The 19,016-nt window shown below is 40.8% G+C and overlaps 1 protein-coding gene across 5 annotated transcripts in view; it reads right to left on the minus strand.

The window, feature by feature from the left end:
- Positions 1 to 4,989: 4,989 nt before the first annotated feature.
- enox2 (ecto-NOX disulfide-thiol exchanger 2) overlaps positions 4,990 to 19,016 on the minus strand; it is a 174,999-nt gene continuing 160,972 nt past the window's right edge. For all 5 annotated transcript variants that reach the window (XM_071458667.1, XM_071458668.1, XM_071458670.1 and 2 more), the window contains 5 exons: positions 18,306 to 18,446; positions 13,059 to 13,115; positions 12,168 to 12,264; positions 10,541 to 10,626; positions 4,990 to 5,895 (listed from right to left, as the gene is read on the minus strand). In XM_071458667.1, coding sequence (XP_071314768.1) covers positions 5,764 to 5,895; positions 10,541 to 10,626; positions 12,168 to 12,264; positions 13,059 to 13,115; positions 18,306 to 18,446 — 513 coding nt within the window. In that variant the 3' untranslated portion in view covers positions 4,990 to 5,763. The remainder of the gene's footprint in view (positions 5,896 to 10,540; positions 10,627 to 12,167; positions 12,265 to 13,058; positions 13,116 to 18,305; positions 18,447 to 19,016) is intronic.

Consider the following 19,016-nt stretch of genomic DNA (forward strand, 5'->3'; position numbering starts at 1 on the left):
TGAAACAGCAAACGTAAAGTCATAAGTTATATTTAAGTTATATTTGACTACTAGCAAGTAGTTAAATATTAGTAACATAAGGTTTATTCGTTTCATTTATCAAGTTTCAGGTCAGATGTTGCTAATATTTTATATTTTATATTTATTTTACTGTTCGCTTTAAATGGGTGATGTATTAGCAAGCTAACGTTAGCTAGTTTAGTTTGTTAGTTCAGTTAGCCACGCAACAGTTAGCTGCAGTTAGTGGGTGTAAATATTTACTGACAGCTGATCTCTACTGAAAGAACTAGTTTATGTTGCCGATGTAGTCGACAGCTGCCAACTGATCAATCAACTTCACATAAAAACTAGTCATTCCTATAATATCTTACTGTGTTGACTATAAGCCAAGTGATAATGAAGAGCAATATGTTTACAGATCAGTGGAATCTATTTACTTTCCAGAATGAATAAATTACACAGCCATCAGTCCACTCTGGCTTTAAAGCACAGTTAACAAGCTTTAGGCCTATACACTCAGTTGCAAATTTATTACCCAACTAAAAACTAATTCAGGTAACCTACTGGACAGGCAACAACGAAGAGGTTCTTCATGCAGCCGTTACCCAGCAGTCCCTGGCTGGAGACGATATTAGAAGTAGTTTGTTTACTGTCAAGATGTTCAGCACTACTGGAAAACACCACGGGGATGTGATTATAATCGGCCTACAGATGAGGATTGCGAAATAACCATAAGCCAAAGTTCAAATTCAATACATATGTTTATGCATATTTCCCACGCTGTCAACTGAGTTATCTTAATCAGCTGATTGTGGCTGTGTACGTCAACCAATGTGATATCAGTGTAAAATCTGGTTGCCAGTCGTGTGGCTGTCGGGACTAAAACTATTCCTCTCTAAGCTGCTTTCAGCTGTCATTTCAGTGCTGTGTTGACAAGCTTCACCTGCTTCCCTCCACCTCCTGCGTTCATCGGATCAAACCCCTCAGTGTGATTCAGGGTCCAGGTCCAGTGAGCTCATCAGATATTCTCCATCCATCCTGGTTTGGAGATGCAGCTCCAGGAAGAGTTCTCTGTTCGTCAGAGCCATCGACAGATCTTCTGTTTCTATTCTGGCTTTAGGTAAATAATCATTTAGACTAATTCAGTCTCTTCGGCTGTATAGACTGTATTCTGACACATTTCTCTTCTCAGAAAGTGTGCTACAATATCATAAATATCAACCTTGCAATATAAAATTGAACATATACCATGATAAAGGATTTTCTGCATATCAGTTCTGTTACCTCCCATATTTATTTCATGGACACAGACCTGGTTTTGTCAGCGTGAGTGTGCTGTCCCTTAAGGCTCAAGCAGAAGATACTCACATACAACACTAGCCAACCTCCTGAGGTGCCAGGCATCCCTGCAGGCCTGAGGGTGTTTGCAGTTCAATGAGAACTTAATGAAAATCCCACAGTCACTTAACAGAAAACACCACGTGGGGTTGCTTTGCCAACTTCGATGCCAAATGTAATGAATACTTTGAATCAGTGTCTCTGGACTAAAGTTTAACACCACAGAACATGTGACAGAATTCATGGCAACAAACTCACTCATCATGTCTAAAAATAAACATTTCTTAAATAAGTTTCCACTGTGCAGATAATTGCTGTTGGTGCAAAGCAATTCGTCTTTGTTTAAGGTCACTCGATTAATAACAGCATGAAGAGTGGCCATCGCTCATTAGGAGAGAGTTTCAAAATCCCATCTAACCTGGTGTGAGCTGCACAGTGCTGGCATTTCAGATCAAGCACACTGATCAGGCCCACTGCTTTCACCATCTAATGGGCCAGAAATACCACTGCTGGACCCAACTGCAGGAGGATCTGTGGTCGAGACATTTTCTTACCAGTGAACAGTATTAAATGGCAACGATTTTTGGAAGAATGCCACGAATACATTTTCCAAAGTGCAGAGGGAGACTTCACTTCTGCCATTTCCTCTTCATACCCTTCCTCTCAACTTTAGGGTCCAGGTATTTGATGTGCTAGAAACTGCTTAGGGGGTGCAAATACCTTATGGGCATTCACTGCTGGGCTTTCAACTCTTTCCTTCTTTGTATGATGTTCTATCTAAAGGAGGGGGGAGGAAGGAGAAGGAGGGGGAGAGAGAGAGGGAAGGAGAGAGAGAGATTGAGTAGTAACAATGAGATGCATTGTGTGTCATACTCCACTGAAATCTGCAGCTTAATATCCTGTGCCCAGACACCCCAGAGAGCACAGTGTAAAGCAATTATTCCAACACTTGTCATTCATTCAGGCTAAAAGTGCATGCAATTTTCCAAGAATACCAAAATGCACTAAACAAAAAAAACATTGTGCAAAACATGATTTGCTACCTGCCAAACTAATAATCCTGAAAGAAATAGAAATCTCTTTAGTTCTAGCTTTAATATTCCATAGTTTTGGTTTCTAAGATGTCATTCCAAGTGCCTGCAGGCAAGTGTTTCTGGAGCTGTGCTGCAGCACTGGCACCCTGGAAATAGAGTCAATTTTAGGAGCTTTTATGCATACATAAATTAACGAGGACCATGCAGCTTTTATTGAAACAGAAACCCGCATGAACAGGGCCCCCGGTGCTATGGCCATACACCCGCTGTCAATGCAAATCACCCCCAGTGCTGGCCCACTGGCTGAAAAATGATCGTGTGAGGTGTAGCTGCTGTTGTGCTCAATAGGAGGAGCTGTTGACTCACCACCTCCCGTCAACAGGCTATCTGAGCTTTATCCAGTGCTACATCTCGATAAGGTTTAGATATCTAATGATTTATCTGGTCACAGGCAAAACAGCAGCACATTGCTCTGCAACATGCCGGTCTCGTCCGTGTCCAAACTCTTCAGCAGATCTGTTGTTCCATTAGCCTACGTGGATAGGCACAGAAGTGACCCCCCCCCACCCCTGCATTCTTTTCATCCACTATCAGAGGTGATTTGTTTATCTTGTTTGAGACCAAACGTGTTGTATACACAGACAGAATCCTCTCACCTGTTCACTCAAGGGAGGCCATAATCATAATTAAGTAGATGGGGATGCCTTCAGGAAACAACATGAGAAGAAAAGGTAATTAAAGGTATTTTAAGCATCATGATATCACCCCAAAGAACCTGGTTATCTCCTCACGTCCAATTATACCCATCTTAGACGTGATGTGAGTATGCATAAATGGATTTTGGTAATCATTCACAAAATCCCCTGAGAATGATACTAATGCCCTTGAATTAACATTCAGGCTCAATATTCACATCAGCAGATGCCCAAGGACATCTTCAAACGTGGCTCCCAGAGACTTGACAAGTTGGGAGTTGTTCTACAGCATTGTCACTGCTGGTGAGGTAAATCACACCCTTGAACAGCGTTTGCTTGCGTACACCTTGAATTGAATTAATGAGAAGGCCCCTCGCTGTGTCACAGCGATGAGAAGACTACAGTGAATAGAGACTGACATTCACCAGGGACTGCTGGTGGATTTAATTAGTCTGTGTTTACCTCCTTGTGCAATGCCCGAGAACCTGAAGCATCACAAGCATGTTTGTGTGCGCGCACACTCACTCACACAAAGACAGCTGTGAAAGAGAAATTGCGAATGCCTTCAGTCTATCAGTGCGTAGGAATGGCAACTCAGCTGGGAGGAAATGCTAGACAGAAAGCAAGTTCTAAAAGAACGCAGTATATTAGTGTTTTGTTTGTGTCAGGGAGAGCAAGAGAGAAACCTAATGAGTGAGAAAGGAGAGGCTGGTGTGAGGTGTGCCAGGGTTTGTCATCAGAGATGTTGTGCAGAGATCAAGTCTCACAGTGTGGAGAGGAAGTGTAGTGATGCACAACTCTACACAGACAGCATCACTCACACTCCCAAGTGCACCATCAAGAAAGCAGAAGCTGAAAAGTATGGGGTATAAGAACCATCATCATCAACAAAATACCGTAACGTGTCTTAGAGGAGAAAGGCGGGGCTGACCTGTGCTCTGTTGTTACATATAAAAAAATAATGCAATGCATTACAGCAGCATCTCTCCCTTTTTCTAATCATGTTTGACAAGAACCTACAAAGTAAATGGGTTGTAGGTTATGTACTGTTGTACTGTATTTAACATGCAAACAGTTCCACTCCCATGACAGATAGTTCACTTTTCATCTATGAAACCGTCTTCCCTTTCAAACTACTGCTGTTAGCAATGAACACCGTAGATGCGTACGGAAGAAAAGCCGTATAGGAGCTTGTAGGCAAAACATACTCAGTCTCCATTATTAATTCAGGTACATGGACTAGTATGCAGACAAGTGCATGAACGCTAATTTTTCAAATGCAATGCCTTGAGGAGATGGAGAAGGCCAATGAGAGCAAATCATGTGTAATAATAAACCTTTGTTTCCCAGAGCAACGGGGGAAGAGAGTGCGCCGCCAAACAGCCCAGCGGAGAGCGCATTAAGAACGCTTGACTGGGCTTTTGGGAGGAACCTCCAGTCCTGGCGGCAAGAACTCTCTATCTGGTGAAGGTGGAGAAGAAAACTCCCCTCTGTAGAGTGTTGTATAACCACTTAATATATGGATCCAGGCAAGTAGTACACAAACACACACACACACACACACACAAACATTTTGTTTATGTACCATGCCAGGAACAGCACATACACCAACTGCCTCACCAATTAAACATCATTAACATGATCCCCTAGGTGTGTTTCCCAGATATGTGTGATGTGCTATGCCTTTAGCCAGGCAGAGAGCCAGGCTTAATTGGCTTTTCAGAGACACAAATGTCCTTATGTATGGCTCTAAAATCAGCCTGGAGTACAGCTACAGTAAGAACAAAAGGATAGACTTCAGAAAAAATAATGCCCTTGAAGGAAGAATGGGCAAAAACTTGAGAAACTGAGAAGGAGACCTTTTGCCTTGTGCAGGTGCGTTGGTGTGCGTCTCTCAGGACTAATAGTAGAAGTTGGCAGAATCTCGCTCACACATACACACTGGTTTTACTACAAGACTCTCTGAGCATCACCATATACAAAAACATAAACTCAAACATTTTTTATATACTCAAACATCTTTTTATAATCAAAAATATCATCCAAGCATTTACAGTGTATTACAACAAATGATTCTATGCAACTGTTAACAGCCTTTACAGAAAATGAAGAAATATATCCATTTTTGATCTATGTTACAAACCAGGAACAGCAAAAAGAGGAGAGAGAGGCCAAAGGGTTCGGAGGTTTTGAAGTGTTCAGTTAGACCCTGATAAACCTCCTTGGTTAGCCCAGTAGTCCTGGCCCACACTGACACCAGACAGAGCCGACCGCAGGCTCATCAGGTACAAGGCCCTGCCCACGTGGGTGATGACTACATGATAATCCAGTGACTGGTGGTGGTGCTTCTCTGTTCCTCCCAGTGAGCCGCTATGTCTAAAAATGATCTGCGCTGAGAAACAGAGTTCAACCTCATGAAGACTTCGTCACCATGGTTTGGTGTCAACATTCCTGTAACCATGGAAATGTTTTTTATGTCCCTGCCACCTACACTGAGTCCCTGAAATGCTCACGTAACATTCCCTCCCGATCTGAGATCTGTGCTCAGTCTTCTGTGTCCTTATACAGTCAGGTACAGTCCACAGACTTTGATATCTGTGGGCTTTGTACTGTTTTCTTCACATCTCTGCAGTGTCTCTGTGTTGCCTTGTCTGCCTGTTGTCTCTTCCACATCCCAGAAGTGTCATCAGCTGAGTCTATGTGCTCTTGATACCCTGGAAGCCGCAGAAGTTCCAGCGTTTTTCCAGACTGGCTCCAACCCCGGTCAGTTCCTGTCTGAAGGTGCAGGGCAGCCGAGACAGAAGAGCCTCCACCTCACTGGGATTGATCTGTACACGGACATGGAGACACACACACACACACACACACACACACACACACACACACACACACACACACACACACACACACACAGGGAAAAGATCAAAAATTAAAACTGGTTTGTCTGCACACACTCATACTGTGAATCCAAAGTCATTTTAAACTGTTTTTACAGCTGTAGTTTTGTCCAGTTATGTAGTTCTGGTCCAGTTTGTGTTCACACTGACTTTTTACAAATGATCCAAAAGGTGTAAACAGGAAGTCATACGGACTGACACTGACTGGACCGCTTTGATGATGTTATCATCACATCATCAGTGTGTCATCAGGACATGTGGGGAAATCTGGTGGCACAGAGAAATTACTGACTGGTATTGTTAGACTGTAAATTGATCACATGTTATGAATACACACACCAGACTGCAGCTTTAACTACCTCTGAGTGTTTGACAGATCAGGATGAAGTTCCTACACTTGTGCTGTTCTGCACACGTCACCATGGTTACTAAATGACTGACACTTCCTAAATACATACATCCCTTATACAGATCGATTATAAGATCGCTTCCTGTAGCACCCCCGATCAACAGGTGGATTTATTAGTAGTTCAAGCTTTTGAATTTCATGCTGAAATCACATTTGCACTTCTAACTTCAACAGACTTTAACGAGACCTAACGAACCGCATGATAGTTTTTCAGTTTGTCACTTGCTGCCAATTTACAGTTTCATTCATTGAATTTACCTTGGTTTTTTTATAGAGTGGATCATAATATTTTTATCAACTTCTAGAAAAAATAGCTAGAATGTAAGTTCGTAGGGTCCTTCAGTGATCTGGTTTGGGTCTGGTTTTATGTGATTGCATATTACAATAAAGTTTTGAATCTTTAAAGTCAATGTCATTTCTTAAGTCCTTCCTTAAAACTCATTTTTTATCTTCTGGACTTCTTAAATTTGTTTGCAACTGTTTTAATCATAAATCTTATGAAGTTACTTTAGTTCTTTGTTTTCATAGCATTTGCAAAGCTGTTTTTAATATAAATATTAGTCCCCTGAACAAACACTGGACTTTGAGTAAAATCTGTGGAATCTCTGAGGGTCTGATCTAAAGCTCCAGCTCCTGTAAACCTCTCGTGACTGTGAACTATCAAAAAGAATGGCCTCTCATAAAATAAGCTGGGACTGGTTGCCCTTTACAAAGACTCTGCACAAAGCAGTCATATCTAACTCTCACCTTTGAAACTTTTCCTGTTTTGAGATTTACTTCGCTGGTCCTGACTTCGCTTCTGTTAGATCACGACTGATAAAGTGTGAAGCATTTCAGCTTCAGAGGTGTGTGGATGTGTGTGTGGTAGAAATCAGTGTCAGTGCCAAGTGAAAAGAGTAACGCCTGCACACTGCAAACTATCTCTTCATTTATATAATACATATGTATGTAATGTATGAATGTGAAATAAAAATAGTTAGATGTGCATGTTGCTATGAAAAATATTTTTTTCTTCTTCTTTCACTTTTTCCTCTCTTGACTGGATCACTCAGTGAGTTAACTTTGGTTGTGGCTCATACGACCAAATTTTATTCTTTTTACATACTCCACACCTCCTCTCTACTCACACTCACTTGCTCCAATCACACCTACACTGCAATCGCAGAATCATAGTGTAAGTAAATTTATAGTGACAGCATAGGAGCCGGCTGACGAAGCGTAATCTGGCTCACACCACTCGGGTGGGCTAAGAATCATCAGTCAATTGAAATCCTGAGGTGACAGAGCCAAAACGCACTGTATGAGCTGCCGCAGACAACTCACAGTGTCCTGCATTAATAACCAGATTGTTAAAGCCCTGTGCTGGTGTCAGGATGCATTAAGGTCCATCAAGGAGATATTCATTATCATCATACACAACGGAGCTGTGTTTGGAGCCACTAGACAAGCAGAGTGGACTGGGCTTGTTGTTGTGGAGTCTAGCCAATGATATTGACAAAACTCTGTGGGCTGCTTGATGTGTGTAGTGGAGAGTCAGTGTGGGAACAACAGATGCACAGGCAAACTCAGACGCACACAGACAGACAAGTGTGGGCGTACGCTCAAACACACACTCACACACACACACACACACACACACACACACACACACACACACACACACACACACACACACACACACACACGCACGCACGCACTAGACGGAAAAACCCAAAAGGCCTAAGAGAGGACAGTCACACGCTATTCTTTGCATGTGTGAGAATGAGTCAGGGTAGTGATGAGCATATTCAGAATGTTATTGCAGAACAGTCATTTCTTGGAGCAACCTCTTGGATGTAGAGACAAAGTTTTTTGCAGATCATGACTTAATTTCTTTCAAATAGTGAGTTAGTTGGAAGAGCATGAACTCTGAGGGGTTTTCATCCCACATCTTTTGTCTTCTGTTTGGTCAGTGACTGAGTGTAAAGGGAGCACAGACATCTGCCATTATTCCTGAGTGTCTTCTTGTCAGGGGGCGGATAGCAGAGAAGGCCATTAATCTTAGTGTTACCTTTTGGAGGTGACATTGAAAGTTGGCATTTTGAAAGCCTCATGTAAGTGGCAGTGAAGAGCGATAATACGCCTAAAATGCCTCCTCAGAAAGACGGGGGATAAAATAGCTGTGCTCTGCCAGACAGAGTGGAAACTAAGGGTGTCTGAGGATTGAGGGTGGTGTTTGGCTTCAAGTGTCAGGATGAAGGCTCTAGTTTTAATATGTTCCATTATCAGGGGAAATCACGCAACTAGCCGTATTTGGCTAGACAAATAGTTGTGACATTTCAGGCCAGGAAAGAGGAAGAAACTGTCTCTTAAGTTTAACTTTCGTCAGAACAGGTTTCCGAGGTATTTTGGATTCTACTTCTACCAGATGTACATTAAGAGATGTCTAACTGATGCTGTTCGAGTGTGTCCTTTGTGTGACTATGTTTGTTGTATGTCTTTTTCTCTGTAAATGTTTCCTCTGCTGTACTGAGGAGGGTTCAACAGCATTTTATCAAATTCAAACGTAGTAGTGAAAAAGAATCCTCTGTCAACAAAGAATAATTTGGTTCCGATTGAACTATGAAAATGCAGTTTACTTGTGGTTGCACAGCGGTTTTACAGAGTGATGTGTGTTTCCACTCACAATCTCCAGAGAGCACAAGAACCAGAGAACAGCCAACCTCATTTCAGCCATTACAGAATTAACATTAATGACCTACAGCTGATCTAATCTGTTGCAGGTGATGTCTGTCATTTTCACTGCTCTTTGCTGGAGGGCTTTAAAATGATCCAATGGTTTTCTATTGGATTCAAGTCAAGGCTCATACTCTGCCAGGTCATAGTTTTCATTTTTCTCTTCTGTAAAAACTCTTGTGTGATTTTGGCAGTGTGTTTTGGATCAGTGTCATGTTGAGAAATTCCTCTCCTGCCCAGTGTCTTGAGACTGGGACTGATCTTTTCATTCAGTATTTGGGTAAACAAACTTGTGTTCATACTGCCGTCTAAAAATGTCACGTCGCCTACACCTGTTGCACTCATGCAGCCCCGTATCAGCACATCCCACCTCCATGTTTTACTGTTGGCTCCATACAGTCACTGTGGTGGTTTTGGCCAGGCCACACCCAACATGCTGGACATCATCTGATCCAAACAAATCATTTTGGCTTCATCTGACCAAAGACTGTTACTGAGACAAGACTGTGCTGCCAATATTCATCAGGCTTCTTTTCATCTTGCAATTTTGTGCCATTATGTGAGCCATGGTTGTCTTCATGTCATGTTCTTCACACTGATCAGTCACTGAAACATCAATTTCCACAGAAGCCCTTAACCTGTCTGTTTTTCAATGCAAGGTTGTGTAAATACCAAATAGCGTGTGGTTTCATTTTTTGCGGACTGCGGCTGCTGCTGTTGGTCGTATGGTTCTTCCTGTACCGCTACACCACTGCAGCAGCTGTGTTTCGCCTTGTGTTCATTAACCTGCTGATGCTCTTCTACTCTCTCCCTTCTTTAGCAAGTCTCACGATCTGGTTTCTAATTGTCTCTGACCATGTGAAGCCATGTTGCTTTAGACACAGCACAGGCCTTAATTTAGGAAACTGTTGTATTCACAAGTTATTTTAAGTGGGCATCACAAGTGTAATCACTTTTCTTGCACTGAGGTTGTACTTTGGGGGCCAAATACCCCCCACCTACAACTTAAAAATAATACAATTATTGTGTGATGGTACAATTTTGAACCGTTTAACATGTTAGTGAAATTGCACAGGGCTGCACTCAGTTCTGTTGTATCCTGCGCTCGTATTCACAGTCTTGCTTGAATTGGATGAGAAGATCGATACCACTTTAAAAAATGCCAAACTATTCTGTGCCAGAGCTTCGGCTTCACCTTAAGAGCTCTTCTGCAAAATGAATGCATTTGTATGGAAAGGCCTGGAAAAGCATTAAGGAGCACTGCTTGCATCGAGGGGCTGTGTCTCAACTGCACAGCAGGACTCTGGCATACAACAAGCCCATATGTCAGCTCCGTAGGGGGGACTGACACTGTGTCTGTCTGTATGGGTGCATGTAATCTAGAGTGCTGCTGAGGGCCGGCTCAGCTAATCTACTCCACTGTGGAAGTTTTGATTCATGCGAGTCGGTTACCTTGGTGTCCAAGCGCTGCAGGTAGGAACAGATGTACTCGATGCTCGCTCCAAATGGGTGAACGTGCAGGAACGTTGAAATGATCCCTGAGGTAGGAAAAAGTCGGGGCAAAGATGTTAACGTAGAGACACAACACCAGTTTATCTAGCTCCTACTCCTCTCCTCTGACTGAGTGCAAGACAAGCTTCGAGTGGCTTCTCCCAGAGTCCCAGTACTGTTAATAGCCTCTTGTATATTGTGGCTCCAGATTAGAGGGAGTGTTTAATGATGGCTTTGATGCCGTTGTCTCTCATTAAAGCCATACTCTCCCCTAGCCGAAACAAACCATCTGCTATCGGCTCGCAGAGAGGACCAGGAGAGAGATAATCCTCCACCTCTGCTTACTAACCACCTACGGAGCATTGAGGGACCAACGGTTGAAACAAACACACGCAGTGTGAAGATCACAAAGCTTTCCACTGACTCAAACACTAAAGCAAGAATACCACAATCACTGGAGACTTTACAGAGGAAAATACTACCCCAAGACTTCATTTTCGCCACCTGTGGGAGGTCAGTCGATAGTTGAATACAAACAATGTGCTGGTCTGAAGCTGCTCCACTGACAGTGAGTGAGAGCCTGACTGGGAGTCTAATGGTGCATTCAGATACAGCACCAAGTAGAATTTCATGATTTATTTGCATGAATTTACCCACTGGACTGATTTTGCTGTCTGTTATTCGTCTTAAAGAATTGATGAACATGTTCTCCAACTGACAGTCCAGACGTCTGCGGTATCAACATGTTCCCACTCCATGTGTGTGGAGGTGTGTGTGTGTGTGTGTCAGAGCTTGCACCAAGGCTCTGATTCATTATCAGTAATTGTTTTAATGATGAAAGATGAGCGTTAAACACTTTCAGAAGTTAACAAACTCCAGCTGTTCCTCTTATTTTACACCACATTTCATCCTTTGACTCTTAGAGCGTGGGATAAATGTGATTATTACATTTTTCTGAATCTGAATCCCGAGATTATGCTTTACAGTGTCATGTAGCTCATTCTCAACAGCAACACGTGAAATTGCATCAAGCAGAGAAAATCAGCTGTTGACCTCTTTTTGAGTCCTCTTAATGATGTTTTATGCATTTTCTCTACATTTTGATTTGTGCTGTTAAAACATGTGGCCATGGTAACCTGCTGGACGACCCTGTGCAAAAATTAACTGATCCCCGTTTCCCACCATTCTGTGAATTTTGTATTATCTTGTCCCCTTCAAATACCCATTAAGAACAGTTCCTGCAACTGCAGAAGCCAACCAATAACCCTATGCTCCATTTTTTGTACAAGAGCAACTCAGTGAATTACTGAGGGAGGACTGCCTGGAAGTGTGTGTCTAGTGTCCCTGTGATCTCATTTTTATTTTTTTCATTTTCAGCTTCATATTGTGCTTCCGTGGTGCATATACCTCCCAAAACATGCAATTTATCAAATTACTACAAATCATCTGACCAAGGGAAAACCAAAAACAAAACATTCCTAGTCATAATAACAATAAGTGTGTTTGCTTGTAAGTATTTTCTACAAGTACGGAGCCGTTCAGAGGTAAAAATACAGCGAATACAAAGTTTAAAAGTCCAGAGTCTTACCAACGAGAAGAGCTTCCCTCTCAGAGTGGATGGGACTCGGTGGATTCTTCTCCGTTGGACCCTCCTTCTCCTGACTGCAGGACACCACTGTTGTCTCCTACACACACCCACAAACACATACATATTCACCCAGTTACATTAAGTGAGTCTTCTACCAGCCAAGGTTTGACTGTGGCTGATGTGAAGTAAACAAGCTTAAATTTAAGCTTATTGGCACACATTAAAAAAGACAATCAAACCCAAAGAAGTGGAATGAACACATCAGAAAGTTTCACCACCAACACATAAACACGGAGAGACAATGAGAATGAGGATAATGAGACAAGAGAGAATATTCAGACGGCAGCTGTAATTCTGAGACAGCATTGAAATGCATGTCTCTCTCTCTCACACACACACACACACATATAAAAAGAGACAAGTGTAAGAAGAACAAATAGAGGGAGAGGGGAAGAGACTTGGAAGGCAAATGATCAAGCTGTTTGTTTCAGATCTCTGACAGGAGGCAGATAAAAGTCAGGGGGATGACAGAGGACTTTTTGTCTGTTTGTTGTCCCACATTGTATTGTGTGGTATGCCTGGTGGCCTTTTTCTGTTTTTAATCTATCCATAACGTCCTGCAAATGTGTGTCAGTGTGTGGGTGTGTTGGCATATGCACATGTGGAAGCCATTTTGACTTTATAACTCCTTTATTTCCCTGCCCAGTGGTGTCTGGGTGATTTATACAGTGACAAATGCAGTTGCAGTGAACTGGATTAGCCTGTAATGATCTGTCATGTGGTTGGAGAGGAAAGTCAGAGGAGGAAAAAGAAGAAGAAGAAGAAGAAGAAGAGGAAGAAGAGAGAATGGGGACACAATATTTGGAGAGGGCTCAACATTTTTCCACTTACACTAGTTTGATTAGCGCTCTCCTCATTGCCTCTGTCATTCTGCTTCGACATCTCCAGCTGCGGGACATTAGAAACATATCAGGGATAAGCCACTGAGAAACAAGCTCAGTGCTAATGTAGACAGACGGGGGAGCGCGGTTGAGCTCAGCATGGTGTGCAAAAACAGACAAATACAAACAATGTTTATTTTTAGAATTCTGTCCAGAAACGTGCTGAATTTCAGCAAACAAGACGCTGAAATCCACATGGATATAATTAACGCTTCCTGAGTCAGAAACTGGAACAAAGTGTCAGTTATTACATTTGTAACAAATGCAAGACTTAGTGGGTCTTGATGTCTTCGAAATATATTTGCTGAAATAGTGAGTTAGACAATCAACAACAAGTTTGATAACTGATTTATCAAGGAAGAGGGTCAAACAGTTCCAGCTTGTCAGATGTGAGGATTCTCTGAATTTCCCTGTTTTATATTGTTGGCAGCTGAGAGCCTGTGGGTCCTTTGACTGTTTGACTGAGGCTGAAGACATGACCTTGGTCTCTCTGTCTTAGTGAGGTGTTGGGCCACCACAAGGCACCAGAACGGCTTCAGTGCTCCTTGACTTTGATTCTCCAAGTCTGTGAACTCTACTGGAGGGATGAACACCATTCTTCTAAAAGATATTCCCTCTCACATAGGTGTTCAACAGGGTTGAGATCTGGTGCCTGTGAAGATCACTGCATTTGTTTCTCATCATTTTAATACTCAAACAATTCAGTGTCCGCTCGTGTCCTATGGATGGGGGTGTTTTCATCCTGTTTCTCCACAGATTTTTCCGGTTTCTCTTTTGTCACCTGTTTGTAGATACATTTTCACTAAAGGGGCATTCCAACAGCTTTACACATGAACATCCATTCACTTGTCACAAAGAGCATGTTCTATGTTCTAGGGCTGTCAGTTTTTTAGTCATGCAACTTGTAATTTGTTTGAATTCTTTCAGTCAGTAACAGCCTAATCTTTGTCTGCAACTTTGCCACTGACCGTGTGAAACCCAGAAAACCTGCACACAGTGCTTCTCAGTTGCTTCAGTGTCACTTTTAACTTTATTAGATTAGTTTACTAACAGGTCAATAGGGGAGCAATGGGTCAAGCTGATGATGAATTTTAAGAACACCCTCTGCTGGACCAAACAGCAAACTACTTCAGATGGTCTTCAGAAAGTTTTGAATTCGAAAAGGTCATTACTGTTTGAAGATTTCATTTTTCCCCACATTACAAAGAAAGTTTGAACTGTGAATAAAAATTTTTTAGTATGCTTGAAATAAATGGTGTGTAAAAACGTGTCATCTGACTGTGTCTGAAAGCAGAAATATTTATAGCAGCTCTGAACGGCCACAATCAGAGACAAGGTGAAAAGCCTCTTGTCAGTGAGGTTTAAACACGGGGATCACACTTTTTGACAGTCTTTCTATAAAGTCTTCAAAGGCATTTGTACATACGAAACAGGGCAAGTAACTGTGTGAAAAACGGGAGCTCAAAACCTGCTTACTTTCACACCACTGCACCGAGTTGTGAATGTCAGATTGTTAGTTTTAGAAAGTTGAAGAAATTGTTGGACGTAGCCCTCATATACCCTACGTTAGTAACATGTGGGGGCAGAGAGGTCCAGACGCTGTCCGACCAGCAGTTCTGTTGAATCATACTGACGACTTCAGCTTGTGAAGAACTCTTATATAATGAATAATAATAATAAATGATGCTTTATACAGTATGAGAAAATAACCCTGGTGATGTCATCAGGGTTATCTCAGTTTGGGTTTAAGACTGCACTTGGTCTGAAGTTTAAAAGACATGGACATTTACCAGACAGGAAGGGTACAATAAAAAATTTACATATACCAGGAACTAAAAGTCAGGATATCTCAGCTGGACCAGGTTTAACCATTTTTTTTTTTTTTGTTTGTCACTTGCACTGCCCTCCTACTTTACAGATATGCAATTCTAAGTCATTAGAGTCCCCCTTTAATTATAGAAATAATCAACAGATCAATCAAAAGATGAAAACAAGTGTTAGTGGCAGCACTAAAATATACATGAAAAAAAAGAAAGATAAAGGCGTTTGTTGTGATCATAATAAACTGTGCTGGTGTCGATCCAGTAATGTGTGGTGACAGCTTGGTGACAGCAGGGACAGTGATTAGACCAGTGAAGGAGAACTGATGCCATGAAGAAGTCTCAAATTAGAAGTTAGCAAATTACACATTCACCTCTGTGTTATATGAAAGCTGCAGTCGTCTTGTACATCTCAGAGCAAAAAGACAGCACATGGAACAGCTCCCCACGTGAAACTCTTGTTTGTATTATTATCCAATTTAATAGGCGATTGAACCTGAGGCTCATTTTAATGACGACTCCTCCTCTCATTATACCGAAGCAGAAGGAACATTAACAAACATTAGCACTTTATTACTTGGAATATGGGACAACACATGAAACATTAGTAAACATGACATTTCTAACAGAGAAAAATGACCCATGAAAATGTTAAAATGCGTAATACGATTGTAGATTGTGGCGCACTGTATTTAGCATTGTACTCTTGTAATACACTATGCCTCTAATCAATATTAGATGGAGTTTTGTTGGGAAAAAACATGAGTCAGTGTAAGAAACACATTCAATCAAATAACAAATGTGATGTTGGGATGGATGAATAATGTAGAAGGAGTGGCTCTAACTGATGATGTGAGCTATAACAGCTGAGGCCGCGCCAGCGGTTTGCATTAGTGCAACGTCTTCTGCAGGTAATACCTCCCTGATCTCTTAGATACTGCCTCTCGGCCAATTCAAACAAAATGACAGCTCCGTGTGGTGTGGCCCAGAGAACAAAATGTTCAGGAATTAGAGTACGTGACTAGATTGCTGGTGGTCGATGTCATGTAAATTCTCAGCTGCAGACAAATAAGGAAACAATTTCCCTGCGGTCAACCATGCTCAATATGTTTCTGGTTAGGAAATGAATGGATATCTCTGGTTTTTTTAATGTGGCTGCAGTGAGAACATGCAGCTCAGAAGACTGGACAAAATAACAGGAGGGAGAAACATCTTGTCTGGGAGAGGAGCACACATTCTTATTAAACTGCATTTAGTTTGCTCGTTGAAGTAAAATGATTGGTTAATGAATATTTTGGATTTGAATAAGTTATGTGCTCTAGACATTTAAATATGATTAAAGTAATTTCTATATTTCTGTTACTGCAGGTATTTGAGATGTTTTGGATGAATTTCAACTTCAAAAGCAAAAGAGTTAGGATGTAACTTCTTTTTCCGTCACAGACAAGGTGGAGGGACAGAAACACAAAGTTAAAAGGTTGTAACTGCAGAAGCTCCTCACTAACTCACATTTAAAACCTCATATTAGTTTGTCAGCCATCTTTTACATTGGAGGCATGTTAGGAAGGGATTTTAATGGCTAATGTGACCAGACAGAATAATAACAGTCCACATATAGTATGATGAAGTGAGCAGCTTTTAAGATGGACTTGAAAAAATAAGAGCCTCTCCTTTAATTTTTGTGCATTAAGAAGGCGTCTCTTACTGGCCAACAGAGGGAATCATCATAAAAGCAAAAACAGCTGTTCAATGTTCGTATGGGCACCTGACTATTGTTTTAAGACAGACCTGAAACAGTACGCTTCCTGTGACTGACTACATCTCTTTACATTTATGAGGACACTGACTAACACAAATGTGCGGTGTTGTGCTGTACAGTGACTCTAATCTGGAAGATACTGGGGCACAAATGAAATGGGAATTGCCACTTGTTACTGTGCTGATGTGTTCACTTTTCTCTAAGTTCTTTTCTTCGGACACTTTTGTTGATGTTTTTATAATCGATACAATATTTATGATGGATACAGTTACTTGTTTGTAAAAACAAGAAATATACACACAGAACAGAAGCAACTGATAAATGATAACTGAAACATTAATGAGGTACCAAACTAATGCACTTTATCATATGTTAGTTACTCTACCTGAACTATGCACCAGGTGAAACATCACTACCTCTGACAATGTCTTGATCACAGTCAAATTACATTAAATTAATTTATACATCAAGGACAGACTGAACTAAATGTTAAGTTTAGTGTGAAACCAGCTAATTACAACGTCCTAGCTCATGTTGACTTTACACTCAGCTGATTAAACTGTCCCTGTAGTAAACTACTGATTATTTTCATTATCGATTGTGTGGATTATTTTCACTTCTCATCGTTCTGTTTGTAACATGTGAGAAAACAGAAACTGTTTTAACCATGATTTCCCAGAGCTCTGGATAATATTTTTAAGTTGTTGTATCCGATACTCTAGTGAATAACTAAAAAATTATGATCATTAAAACAGTTGTTGATTAATTATTGATCAAGCGACTTGATTAATCAACTAATCATTTCAGCACTGAAGACACAGTATAGCCAGCACAACAATAATTTATGAGTTTACGTGACTCTGATGTGACACTATGTTTCTGTCAATATAAACTATAAAGGTTTTTCACAGTAATGCAAAATAAAGTTTGAAGGACTAAAAGTGATGGTAAACATTTAAATGATTATTGGTAAAAATATTTTTTCTGTGGTGCTTATTATTGTAGACTAAAAGAAGCTAAATGAGGGGAAGTCATAAACTTTTTATCATCATCATCATTTCTGAGCCCCAGAAAACCTAAACGCTGTTCAACTTTTTTGGGAGCGAAATTATAAATTAAAGAGTCAAAAAAAAAGAGGATGTTTTCAACTCCCTGAGAGGAAAATGGGAACACCAGAGCACTGATTGAAGTTAGAAATTGTCTGTCTCACTGTGGTAGGCCCTTTCCCGCAGTGTTATTATAAAGATGCACACAAATAGCTATTTGGGCATATCTGATGAGCTTAGAAATAATTCTAAAGCAGTTCAAATTACTGAGTCATATTCTCAATCAAAAACCAAATATTACAACTATCACCTTCTGTCTTTTTGTTTATTGGTCATTTATTTCTACAATATCATCCATGCGCTGAAACTGATCTTGAACTGATTTCTATGTTATTAAAGTGCAAATTAGATGGTGTTCACTTTCAAACAAACAGAGTAAACCCAGAAATAAACTTTCCAATGAAACACACTAAGGAAACACAGTTGACTCTTCCATTTTCAACGCTCACAGGAAAGCCAGCACATAAAAAAATAAATAAGAAGCGGAAAGAAGAGCTTTCTGTCAAACAAACCTGCATTACGTGTGTGTTTTGCAGGTTCTGGAGACCTTCCTTCAGCGTCTGTACTTGGTTCTTCAGCTGTTGTTTGTCCTCCAAACTCTTCTCCAGCTCAGCTTCCCGCTGTTTTAATTCTTCCCTCATTTTTAACAGTTGCTGCAAAAAACAGGGAGAACAGTCAGCCACTCATGCTACAGTGAGCTAACTAACCGTGACGATGCTAACCCTGTACTCAAAGGAACAATCAGCCAATTGTTTTATTAATATTTAGCATGTAATCCCTGCACCAGTAATTAGAACTGCTACAAAAACAATTACACACTGATGTGAATTATATCTTTAATAAACATTTTCTAGAGAAAACTATTGTTGTATTCTATCTCATTCTATTCTGTTGTGCGATATGTGTCCAAGAGGAGTAATTTGGCAAATCTTTTGCTTGTAAACACAAAATTATAAATTACATAAAAAAAAAAAAGAAAAAAAAAAAGTAAAACTTCATGAGAAAATTAACACTCATTTGTGTTTTATCCTTGCTTTGGGTAATGTAAGAACTGGTGTTCAGAAAGCTTTGATAGGTAATTTGTCCTCTGAAGTTATCTGCTAAACACAGATGAAAAGATTCATCTCCTGCTGTGTTAATTTCAGCAAAAAAGAGGGTCTGCAAATCGCAGGGGTATCTTCACAGCCAGGAATCTGCATCATCTGCACTGCTACACACAGTGA

This window comes from Trachinotus anak, unplaced genomic scaffold (assembly GCF_046630095.1).
Source record: "Trachinotus anak isolate AG129_WGS33_773 ecotype Australia unplaced genomic scaffold, CSIRO_AGI_Tana_v1 ptg000021l, whole genome shotgun sequence".
Taxonomy (NCBI): domain Eukaryota; kingdom Metazoa; phylum Chordata; class Actinopteri; order Carangiformes; family Carangidae; genus Trachinotus; species Trachinotus anak.